The sequence below is a fragment of the Berghia stephanieae genome, chromosome 3 (genome assembly GCF_034508935.2).
Source record: "Berghia stephanieae isolate SIO BIC M18660-M18661 chromosome 3, UCSD_Bste_1.3, whole genome shotgun sequence".
Lineage (NCBI taxonomy): Eukaryota > Metazoa > Mollusca > Gastropoda > Nudibranchia > Aeolidiidae > Berghia > Berghia stephanieae.
The window spans coordinates 53,763,020-53,775,519 of NC_088362.1; the positions used below are offsets into that span (position 1 = coordinate 53,763,020).

Consider the following 12,500-nt stretch of genomic DNA (forward strand, 5'->3'; position numbering starts at 1 on the left):
GATATTGAATAGCCTAATTGCTGACTCAAACCTTGCATAATAGGCTATCACCTCAAAACGAAAAAAAAAATGTTATTTATTGTCCGAGGGGTGGATATGGGACTGTCCTTTTATAAAAGGATGTATGATCCATGTTTTAAGGATTTTAAGGCACCTGCATAACAATTGTGTCATTTCAGTGCCAGTAAAATCGAAGAAAATGTGATAATTTAAAAAATCTAGATTTACAATCAGATCGCGCTCGAGAAAAAGTAAGACAAAGGGGGAATGGTTCAAATAGGGAACAGGTGTTGATTCCAAGAGCATACTATCAAAGTACATAATTTGAGATCGCCTAAAAGTCTCATCCAGACACAAGCACATGATTTCACTTCGAGGAATACTCTCAATTACTTACATATCATTATATATTCAAAATAAAAAAATATAACAGAACAAAACAGAAAGATGAATTACAGGGGAAAAATATCAACTCCCAAAACTACAACTATACAAATTACTTCTTTTCCTCCCAGTTTAAGACTCCGGCTAGGGCCAGACCTAATCTAAGTAATCTCATTCCAAGAGAAATACGGAAAGCAAATAGTAAAACAGATATAGGGGGGAGAAAAAATAGCAAGTCAGGACATTGCAGGGGACTCTTAAGTATGCACATCATGCATGTATTTTGAGTCAAGGGGTATGGTCAATATAACTATTTTCTACCTGCGGATGCGTCAAAAAGAAGAAAAATAAAACTTGAGCATTCATATAGCGCAATATCCACTAAACGAACTCAAAGCGCTTAGCAAGGGGTCCCTCGTCAACAGTAACACAAAACATGTAAGACGAGACATGGCGCCTATTGGGCGATTTTTCACACTATTGCACTTTATAGAAGCATCTGCATGGTCTGGATTGCAATCCTCCTCAGACGGGTTAATCAAGAATTGTCTACAACAAAACTGCGAGAAATGCATAAAGATGTATGCAGGGAGTGTCAACCTTTTTAGTTCACACATACATGCAAAGATAGTCAACTGCTTCAGTTAACCCTCTCCTTACCACCTGCAGCAAAATCGTCACTTTTTTTTACGACACAATATACATTTTTCTTATTCAGATTTATTTTGTACATCACAAACTTTGAAGAATGATCTTTGTTTAATTAATACGATCATAAAGTTGTTTTCTAGAGAGATTGTTTGAGTTTTAAAAACCCATTTTTCTGCCTGCCATTTTGGGAAAATACTGAAAAGGATCGGTAAGGAGAGTTAATGACCAAATGCATCAGGAATTTGATTATAACTTGTGATAGCCAACTTTTGATTTTTCAAAAACAAAAAAAAAAGTTTTTGTTTTTAGAGTCTTTACGGCACTGGTGACACTAGCAGGTCATTTTAGCGCCCGTACAAAGTAAGATGATATAGGAAAGTTAAAGATCTGAAGTTAAGAGCACCAAATAAAAAGTCAAAGGTTACTATACTAGTTCAAATAGGAAACGGAAGACTCCAAGACAATTCCTTCAATGTGCCTATTTTGATATTAACTTGTAGATTCCATTCAGATTCAGACACAAGCAAAGGATCTCACTTTGAAGGATACACTCAAATGTTTACAAGGTACAATATATTCTTTAAAAAAAAACAACTATGAAATTAGATAACAGAGAGATGATATACATTGAAAAAAATCTTTTTTTTTTTCAAAAACATTAACTATACATTTGACAGCTTCCCTCACAGCTATGGATCATATAAGGACCAGGGGGAAAACCTGAGCAATCTCAATCTAGAACAAAGACAGAGAACAACATGGAAAGGGACAACAGATATAGGGGGATAGAATGCAGCTGGTGGAAAGTGGAAAGTCAGGAGACCTCAACCAGACAAAAAAAGCACAAGGAATTTGAAATTAACTTGATGTATTATTACCTTTTCAAAAACAAAAAACAATATTGAATTCAGTAGCATTACTGAAGCTAAAAAAAAAATAAAAAGCAAATACAAGCAGAGGCATTGTAAAAATCCGTTTATTTGAATTTTTCTCATCAAAATTTTACAAATAAGAAATCAACTTGTACCAGTGTCAAATTCTGCTGAATATAATTTAAACCATTATCCATTAATCAACTTTGATTTATTTAAACAACAAAATAAAAAAAGTTAAAGATGATGACAAGAGAAAAAAAAAATAAAAGATAAAAATTTTGCCCATAAAAAGCAAAATAAATCTGTTAACTATGTGCTCGTTGACGTAAACTGAACCAATATCAAAATAACTTTGGTTTAGAGAATGAAGTAGCGTTAAGCCAATAATAATCAAATTATAACCAAAAATCTTTCCATGAATTAATCGACTCAATAGGAGGCAAGAATAGACTTCGTTGACATGCAATTTTGAACACTGAAATAAAGGTATGCAAATATCAATACAGACAATAGCTGATTTCATTCAATATAAAAATTCACGAGAACAGCTTTGACTTGGATAAATTCGTTGAAATAAAATAGTTTATCTTTTCCCTATTTCTGAGCACATTCTTAAAATAAGCAAGGGGAGGGAATTGAAATTTCTCTTATAAAAATTAAGTATACAAGTAATAAATTGATGAACTGAACAATAATAAAATACAACAAATAAATATCATCCTGAAATCATTGACGTATGCATGAATTAAACACATTATCTGTATGGCTGGCATCGGACACGTTTTGAACGTATTTCTTACGTTGTTTATATTATAGATATATAGAAATTTCATAACTCTTTGAAGTTCTAGCTATTTCAGACATAAAACTATAGAAATATCAACTGTCGAAATATCAAGATATGTTTTGATACTCTGACCAAAGGGAGAGCATCAGATATAAAATCTGGCAGGTAAACGGAATGCTTAAAAAATGGCAACCATTCCATATGCCGACAAACAATACTTTGAAGATGAAAGGAAAAAAAATATTAAAAAAATAAATGGAATTACAAATTACAAACATGATTGTCCGACATGGACCTTTGAAAGGGACACATCACAAAATGACTCTGATTGAAAATCATTCCCAAATAGCATTCATGCTCATCTTATTCTAATTAGACAAGTATAGGTTTAAATTGAGCAGTTGTGTGTATTTTGCCATTATCTGATACAATATCATCATCATCCTCATCATCATCATCAAATAATATAAAAAGGCATATTCATAGTTTTTCGACCTATACACGTAATCTTTGATTCACTTTGCTGGCTTGAACCTTATAACTGGGAACCAACAGCCTGTAAAGAAAAAAAAGGGACACATGTAAAAATAATATTTTTAATAAAATGATGATAATAATAAAAAATAAATAAAAAGAGAGAGAGAAGGGGGGGGGGGGAGAGGAGAGAGAGAGAGAGAGAGAGAGAGAGAGAGAGAGAGAAGAGAGAGAGAGAGAGAGAGAGAGAGAGAGAGAGAGAGAGAGAGAGAGAGAGAGAGAGAGAGAGAGGAGAGAGGAAAAAAAGGATCTGCTTCAGTTACCAACAATATGCACCCAAAATAGAAAATTCTAGGTTCGTATCCATCTTCGATAACATCAAAAATTCTAACCAACCTCTGAACGTGTTCGTTATATCTACTGTATATTTAGTATTAATCAGAGAGATGATTTACAAGAGAAAAAAAAAGGCGTGCTTCATAAACAGATTTACCCCATCAGCAAAAGACTCTAAATAGAACCAAGTCCAACCAAATTATGGAGAGCAAGCAAAAATGGAAACGACAAATGACACAGGGAGATCGCTATAGAAAGGTTGTGAACCACTGTGGAACCCACTGGTCCAAGATCTCCAAAGTTTTCCCCGTTTTGAGGGAAATTCCATCTTCCACTGAAGGTACTTCGAGAGCTTTAGACATAAAAATGAGCTAAACAGAAAGTTTAATAATATTTATTGTATAGGACAAACACACATATCGAATCCTTTTCATATTTGAGTATTAATCCATAATTATTCAAAGAGTAATTAATGGTCGATTCATCATCAAAACACTCTTATTAAAACTTCCTTTTACATTTTCTTTTCCATATATCCTCGTTTAAAGAAGTGTCCTGTCTTAGTACTAGTTAAAAGTGTTAACCACTTAAGTCATTATATTTTTTCAGCTCTTATTTATGACTTAAAGAATCACTTAAAATAAGGAAAACGGTGTCACTTATTTAATGGGAATAGTAAATATTGTGCTATATAAACACATTCATTGATCTAATGAAAAATGAAAGGATATGAGAACAAAATGTTCATCATTCGTTTTACCTATCCACAATGAAAGCAGAAATTATCTAGTTATGAGCATGAGAGAGTTGAGGCAGTTTGTTTACAACGTGAGGCAATCGAGATGTGCTTGTAGCAATCATATAACTTTCGATTTGAAAGTGTCTTCATAACGCACTTCCGGCATTCGTATTAAACTTTTTAATACTTTTAGGTTCTGCCAAGTAAATGTGGTCAATTTTAGCTTAGACGAAACAGTGAAATCTATCGCTCGGCGGATCAGTTAAAATTGGCTACTATTGGGATCACAACAGGTTTGGAAAGTGAAAAGATAATTTCACGAAGGCTGTGTAAAAATACACTGGGGTGTGTTCAGACAATTCTAAGAAGCGTCGCTTAGCAGTGGCAATATATCCATCGTAAATATAAACGGCCCTTGAGCTATGCGTAGTGCTGTGGAACATTCCTAATTACTTCACGGTCATTCGACTACGATTCATGAATTCTTTCTTTCTTCTTCATTTCTTTCTTTCCTTTTTAAAAATATTTGAATTTGACAAATTGACTGATTTCAGTTAATTGACTGAGAATTTACAGGTCTAAACAATATTATGCCAGCTGTCCAGAAGCATTGAAATCATCATTTACATGTGATTTGTATTGTCCAATAGCTTGTGTCAATTTGCGTCCAAACTCAGGATCAGCCTGGGCAAAGTTGCTGACAGCTCTCTTTTGAATGAAGTCTTGGGCATCTTTCAGGTGACCAGCAATGTTTTCTACCAAGCGGTTTCGCTCATCTGGAGTTAGGACCTGTAGAGATATGAAATTACGATGAATACATTATTCTGAAATGACTTGTTTTGATATTCAAATCAAACACGGAAGCTATCGACACAAATACTATTAGAATTTATTCATAGTAGTCCCCCCCCCCCCCAACCCCCAAAAAAAAAGGAATTAAATTTTTAAAACATTTAATAAATAAAAAAATAAAAAATTTTAAATCATAAAAACAAATACATAGTAAATGAACAATTAGCTTTTAGAAAAGTGAAATCACAAAATAAATTTTAAAAAAAAGAAAAGAAAAAAAGAAAAAAAAAAGGTAGGAAGATTCAATTTTTCTATACTCTTGACACGCCCTGTCAAATTTAAGAATGTTCGAAAGACAGATGTGTCAATTGTTTTACAACCCTGTTGGTTATTAATACATCTTAATACGTTGTAGAATGAATATATGTGAGCATAGGTGATGTTTTTCAACAAAATCATTATTTCTAAAAATGTAATAAAATTAGAGATTTCACCTTATTCCAGAATGTTCCAACTTGCGTAAAGTTATCATCATGTGCTGTGCTGTATCTTTGTACATCTCCAGATACGTGGAAGGTGGACTCCATTTTGTTGTCGACGTCATTGGGACCACTGAAACTGTTAGGGAAATAGTTGGGGGCACCACCTGTACAATATAAGAGACACACCAAGGTAATCATGAATAATACGAGAGTGCAAATGTTAAAACATGTTTATAGAGATGGCTAATTCCACAAATCATTTCCATTTTACTCCTGTAGTTTTTATTGATTTATTTTTTAAAGTTTGCTTAAACATGTAACCATGATAATATATCGTTTTCTTCTTTTTTTTTTTTCTCCCATAAAAATATAATGAATTATTCCCCTTTGACTGGATTAAGAAAAGTGAAAGTAGGGCTATTGAGCAACTTCTCCCCAATATGGAGGTTATTGATGCAGCGTTTAAATATATAAAAATGTAAACATATCTTGAATAAGATTAATCGATAACTGGTTTGAGCCTGGAGTAATTCATTCTATACCTTTTTTCAATAACCTTTTAAAACCATTTTATTTATATACTAGTTTTATCACTCAAAATCTGACAAGCAGAAGGCTGATCCTTTGGAACGCCTTTGTTTTTTTTGGTATTTTTATTTCTCTCTTTTCTGTCACGTCTCACATTGTGTCATGCACATCATTTTCAGAATTTTATCTCGCAGCAGTACCTGCTTTCCAATATTTCAGTACATCATTCAAGCCTCAGGTAGCTAACTATTGAACAATGCGTTTTTGAACTGTCATGAGAAAACATATAACAAATGAAACCCAAATTTTCATTCCTTCATCAGCCATTAAATCACAAAAAGTCATTTGTTTTTTTGTTGTTTATTTTTAATGGGTTTACGGCAAGTGCTAGTGACACATTAAGGTAATTTCAGCGCAAGTACACAGGAAATAGGATGGTCAAAAAAATTCAAGATTTATAATTAAAAGCATACGAGAAAACATAAGACAAAGGGAAAATGGTTAGAATAGGAAACAGAAGTAGAATCCAAGAGCACACTATCAGTGTGCATGGTTTGAGATCACCATAAAGTCTCATCAGAACAAGTACAGGATCCCAATAAGAGGGATTCAATCAAATGTTTACAAATCAAGATATTTGATATTCAAAACAAAAAATATAATAGTACGTAAAAGAGAGATGATGTACGAATAAAAAAAATGTCATCTCCCCAAACTATAACTATATGTTTGACTGTTTCCCTCTCAGCCAAAGATTCTGGCCAGGGTCAAGACAAAACCAAGTAGGCCTAATCTCATTCCAAGATAAAGCCAGAAAGCAAGTTGGAAAACAGAAAAAAAGACGGAATGGAAGACACAGTCAGTGCCTCCCTGCCCACTATGGGAGGTCAAAAACACCCACCAAGAAAGGGTCATTTGTTCAGATTGTTGACCTACCCTGGTTATCATTGACAACCTGAGGTCCGTCCCTCTGGTAATTTGCCACCTTTGTATTGAAGGGGCAGTTGACGGGAATCTGGAGGTAGTTGGAGCCCAAACGGTGACGGTGAGTGTCAGAGTAGGAATACAGACGGCCCTGGTGGAACAAGAGACAATTTTTAACAGAGAAATTATTATATTCAATGAAACCCCTAAAGTCAATCTTTTATTACACCAGGGAGAAAGAGACTACCCTAATGGAACAGGAGAGAATGTTTAACAGATTAACTCTTTCAGCACTGAGGCTATATTCGCATTTCTGTCACAAAATGGCTGACACCTAGTTGAGGCATTATGAGAATGACGTGCTAAGACAAAGCGACATTCGAATTCGGCACAAAATCTCAATTAAAATACCCCCAAGGGCCAATTGAATGTTCTGATGAAAGAAATGATACCATTGGTTCAATTTATAGTACATTTTGTAGGAAGTAGGATTGGATTACATTGTTATTTTTGCCTTTCAAGACCGGCCATTGGCCAGGATAACAGATTCTGCTCTGGCCGCACAGTGCAGCCAATGGACTGAAAGAGTTAAGTATTACACTCATTGGAACCCCCAGAGTCAATCTTGAACCCCTTAAGTCAATCTTTTATTACACCAGGAAGATACAGACTACCCTATTGGAACAAGAGAGAATGTTTTAACATATTAAGTATTGTACTACTTACTGGGATCCCTAAAGTCAGTCTTTTATTACATCAGGGAGAAACTAACATGGGAAAATTGCATGATCACATTTCTGAAACTAAGGTGCAGCTATGTGGTCTTGTGGTATGACACCCACTTTCGGATTGGAAGGTCATGGGTTCAAGACCCGCTATGAGTGATGCATTGTTGAGTCCTTGGCAAAGGCTCTTTACCCATATTCTCTCATCATACTCAGATGTAAAACGAATACCTGGTTGTTAACAGCATTGTCTCTGTTGGAAAAATTATCACATTCTGCATGCTAAGTGTTGCTGTTGGCTACGGACCCCTTGTAAAGTGCTTTGAGCACATTTAGTGGATATTGTGGTAAAATAAATGCTCACATAATTTATAAAAGCTCAAAGTTTTAAACAGTTTAAAAATATTTTAAAATGCAAGCATAGCTTATAAAAATTTAAAAGCATCTTTTATATTCATGCATGTGTGACAACAAATAATTCTTTCTCCTATGTATCACACATACCTGCAACATCTTATCAGGGCTGGCTTCAATACCAGGCACCATGTGTGCTGGGGAAAAGGCGAGCTGCTCTACTTCAGCGTGGTAGTTCTTTGGGTTACGATTCAGGACCATACGACCAACTGGAATCAATGGGAACTCAGCATGTGGCCACACCTACCATGGATATTGTAGTATACAAGACCATTGAAATTGTAATATTTATCATAGTCATTTTTTTACTGTAGAGCTGATCAAAGGAAAAGTGACGTATCTAATTTTTTTTTTCTTGATATGAAGAACAATAACAGAATTTTATACTTTATGTATCTATCTGGGTTTATATAGAGGAAAGACAAAATGTACGTCACCCTATTTTTTGTTTTTTTTTTAAATTATGGAAAGAATATTGTTCAAACATTATTTTTAAAATGATTATTCTATATGGTATGTTGCTCTGCCGTCGGTTGGTTATTTGACATAAAAAAATTTTTTTTTCACCATGAGAGCAGTAACAGCAATGTAACTCGGGACTGTATTGAAGATTTGAGTCGCACTGTAGTTACTTCTTTCATGATGAAAATGACTGGGTCTGTAGTTGTAGAACAGTATATTCCATTTTGTGGATTCTGATATATGACATGTTACAACATTATTTTTATTTTTCTTGTCATGTTCAGATCCAGAGAGTTATGCTTTTCATATTTAATGTTTGCAGCTCTTCTTTGCCGTTTGCATTTGACTGCTGCTTGCATCTATCTTCAGTCATTGAAAATGAGTCTTGAGTATGCTGTGATTATGGTGGTCTTTGAAGAAAAGAATACGATATTGTAATGAGGTCTTGATTAAGGATTGTATGTATGTTTTTGTTTTTGTTCGTTATTCTTTTTTTAATTTCAGGGATGGATATGGTGTTGTTACTTCCGTGGAATATTTTTATATCTTCTTCAGACAGAACCATGTGCTGTCCAACTAAGTAACAAGATGTCTTTGCTGATAAGTGAAATCTTATGTAAAGTTCTTTATTCGTCTACTTTTCTGCATTTATAATCATATTTATAATGTGAAAAAAATATGACTAGATAGAAAGTCAAAGAGAAAACTAATTAACATATTTATATTCAAACATATCTTTTAAGGCTTAACTCTCTGCATCTCAACATAAATAGAAACAAAAATTGTTCAATTGCATCTTCATGAATGTGAACAAAAAAAAGAGTTTAAAGGAAAGGAGAAAACAAAATCACCTTCGTGAGGTCAAATGGATTCCATCTGAACTTCTCTGCTTCCTCAAAGGTCATGACCTGGATGAAGAAGGTCCAGCTGGGGAAGTCCCCGGCATTGATGGCGTTGAACAGGTCACGTGTTGCATAGTCTGGGTCTGTGCCAGTCAGATTGCCAGCCTTGTCTGCCATCAGGCATTTGATTCCCTGGTCAGTCTGAAATAAAAAAAATTAAAAATCACGGTTTTATCAAGCATCATCAAATGAATAATGTAGAAAAAGATCAGGCCTATGGCCCTTTCTCTGTATTTAAAAAAAACACATGTTTGACATCTTCTTCTTTTTCTATTAAGGCCAAAGCTTCAAGCTGAAGATTGTATGGCTGTCTTTTCAGCAACAAGGGTTTTAGAGGAAAGCAGGGAGCGATTTTTTGAAGTTATCAGTCAAAAGGCCTTGTTTATAAGTGGTTGGTAGGAGGTTCCAAAGTCGGATGGTGGAGGGGGAAGAAAGAGTAAAGATGATGGCTCGTTCTTGAGTGGGGGATTTCAAAATTAAATGCTGAGTTTCTTGTTTTGTTGTTGTTCCGTTTCAAATGGCTAGTTGGAATTTTGAGTTTTCTAAAAATAAACATCTGTTTCAATAAATTTACTGATTGTCCAGATATTAATTTTTGCTACATTATACCAAGATTAAATTGAAATAATAGTAAGAGAAATACACTCTCGATTCTGAATGATAATTTAGTTCAAGGTATATGTTAGGAAATTTGCCAATAAGGTACATGCTTTATTAAATTTCAATTGGACAAACAAACAAACATCAATCACCGAAAGAATACACAAATCGATTCAAAACAAATTATTTCATAATCGTGGTCGTGGCAAGTGAAAAATAGAAACTGATGGTGATGATAATATTAGCTCTGCTCATTATGATGATGACCATCCGATGAGGATAATAAAGACTAGTAAATCGAAGAGGAAAACAATGATGATAAACCAGAATACATTTCATGGAGAGCTTTACACAAAGCCTAATATCACATTTTATCACATGAAGCAGAAAATAATATCTAACAATTTAGTTAGATAAGAGGGTCTTGTTGGCCTATAGATGATGTGTGCTTGGCTAAGAAACTCACAACATTGCCATCCACAAATATAATGGACCGACACACAAAACTATGTGTAACCTTGAACGTTTATAGTCTGGATAAAAACAATCTAGTGAGAATTACTCATAATCATGGATGGTAAAAAACAATAACAGACACCTAAGTGACGTCAACTTTGTTCTATCTATATGCTTTCCACAAGGAACTCAAGCAGTGGACATGACTGGAGAGATCAACTATGCATTTTACTTTGGACTGTACCATCGCCATTCATTTCATGAGTAATAAATTCATGTTTTGTTTCTTTTTAAAAATAATATAAGACCTATTCAAAACCCACCTTAAAATGGAACTTGCAATAGTGAGGCACTCCTTTATCGTTGATAAGCTTGAAAGTGTGACTACCGTAACCATTCATCTTTCTGTAGCCATCTGGCGTGCCTCGGTCTGAGAACAGGAAGGACACCTGGTGTGTGGTCTCCGGACGCAAGGAGATGAAATCCCAGAACATGTCTGGATCCTTTTGAGAAAAAAGTTTGTTTTTATGGTTTTTATTTAAAAGCTATGATTTTGCGAAGACAATAAAAAATTATATAACTAACTATTTACTGAGGTTTGAAAATTCATCAACTTGACCGGGTGAACTAGAAACGTGTATTCCTTAGGCGCAGGAATATACACCCTAGAACAGGTCTTGATTTCTTCAAGGAGGAAAGTTTTTAAAGCAACCATATTTTATATAAAACCTCAGGGCTATCTGCCTTGGCCTTTGAAAAAACAAAAAAACAAAACTGACATTTTAATGTGCCTTACAGAGTCAAATGACAAAAAATGTACTAGACATTGAGACAAGATTTTAATTATAAGGTGATTCTCAGCACGCAAGGATACTAAATCCGGAACAAGTCTGTGTCCTTTTATCAAAGAAATGAGAAATGGGCATACTTTCCAAGAATACAGTTTCATGCCATGTCCTTAGAAGAAAAAAAAACAAAAAAAAAAAAAACAAACAAAAGGAAAACAGAGGCGTTTTATGACATAAAGCTGTGCTTTATGGAAAACCTTCTTTTTTGCGCAGAGCGAGATTATATCTATTGTCAATAATGCTAGTTTCATACAATCCACATTCAGTGGACTATTTTTGCTGATCTTTTCTCATTTCATTCCTCAACTAGCATTATTCCACATGGGCGGTAAGAATATTCTTCATTTCATTCATCAACTTACATAAATCCACATGAACAAAAATAAAAGCATACTTGAAAACCACGCTACACATACCTTGAGGTTTGTTACAGGGTTCCTCTTTTGGGTGTGAATAAAACTGGGAAACTGTTGATTAAAAAAAAAAATAGGAAATAAACAATGACTGTTAGAAACAATCCATGGAATGCGACAAAACAGAGACAACTACCAAAGTCAGGAAGTCAAGGAAATGTCGCCTTGTATGTGAAATGGAAATGTGATTACTGATCACATGCTGTGACAAAGAATGCACTGTTGAGAAGACAGCAGGGCATGGTGAGCCAACCAATAGGCTTCTGGAATAAAACACAATACTTGTTTTCTATTGTTCTTTTGACCTGTCTACTTCCTCCGGTTACAGGCATCGTCCTATTGATCTGCTATTTCACGAAAATGATCTCCGTAAAGTTATTTTATGTAGGATGAAAATCAAGAAACCTAATTAATGAACTGAGCTGGTTAAACTCCAAACAGAGGTGAAAAGCAAATTCCAATCCCTTCATGTACTTATTTCATAGTTAAATATAAATGCATCCTTTGGATATGACACTAGTCTGTCGAAAAGTACTTTCCACTAGATTTAACAGACCCAGCAACCCAATCATTGCTAGGTGGACAGAGGGGGGGGGGGGGCGGATCAGAGAGAAAATCTCAATTTCACCCAGGTCAGTCCCTTTGGATGTGAATCGAGTCCTCTATCAACTGAGCTATAGGGACACCCATATTATTTTAGTTTCATAT

General features: G+C 34.6%; 1 protein-coding gene across 1 annotated transcript in view; it reads right to left on the bottom strand.

Annotated features, from left to right (window-relative positions):
* Positions 1 to 1,993: 1,993 nt before the first annotated feature.
* LOC144968006 (catalase-like) overlaps positions 1,994 to 12,500 on the bottom strand; it is a 25,146-nt gene continuing 14,639 nt past the window's right edge. Inside the window, exons 5-12 of the mRNA XM_078905927.1 lie at positions 11,796 to 11,846; positions 10,855 to 11,034; positions 9,425 to 9,616; positions 8,202 to 8,354; positions 6,985 to 7,123; positions 5,533 to 5,684; positions 4,874 to 5,035; positions 1,994 to 3,253 (exon numbers count right to left, since the gene is read on the bottom strand). Of these exons, the coding sequence (XP_078762053.1) occupies positions 3,233 to 3,253; positions 4,874 to 5,035; positions 5,533 to 5,684; positions 6,985 to 7,123; positions 8,202 to 8,354; positions 9,425 to 9,616; positions 10,855 to 11,034; positions 11,796 to 11,846 (1,050 nt within the window). The 3' untranslated portion in view covers positions 1,994 to 3,232. The remainder of the gene's footprint in view (positions 3,254 to 4,873; positions 5,036 to 5,532; positions 5,685 to 6,984; positions 7,124 to 8,201; positions 8,355 to 9,424; positions 9,617 to 10,854; positions 11,035 to 11,795; positions 11,847 to 12,500) is intronic.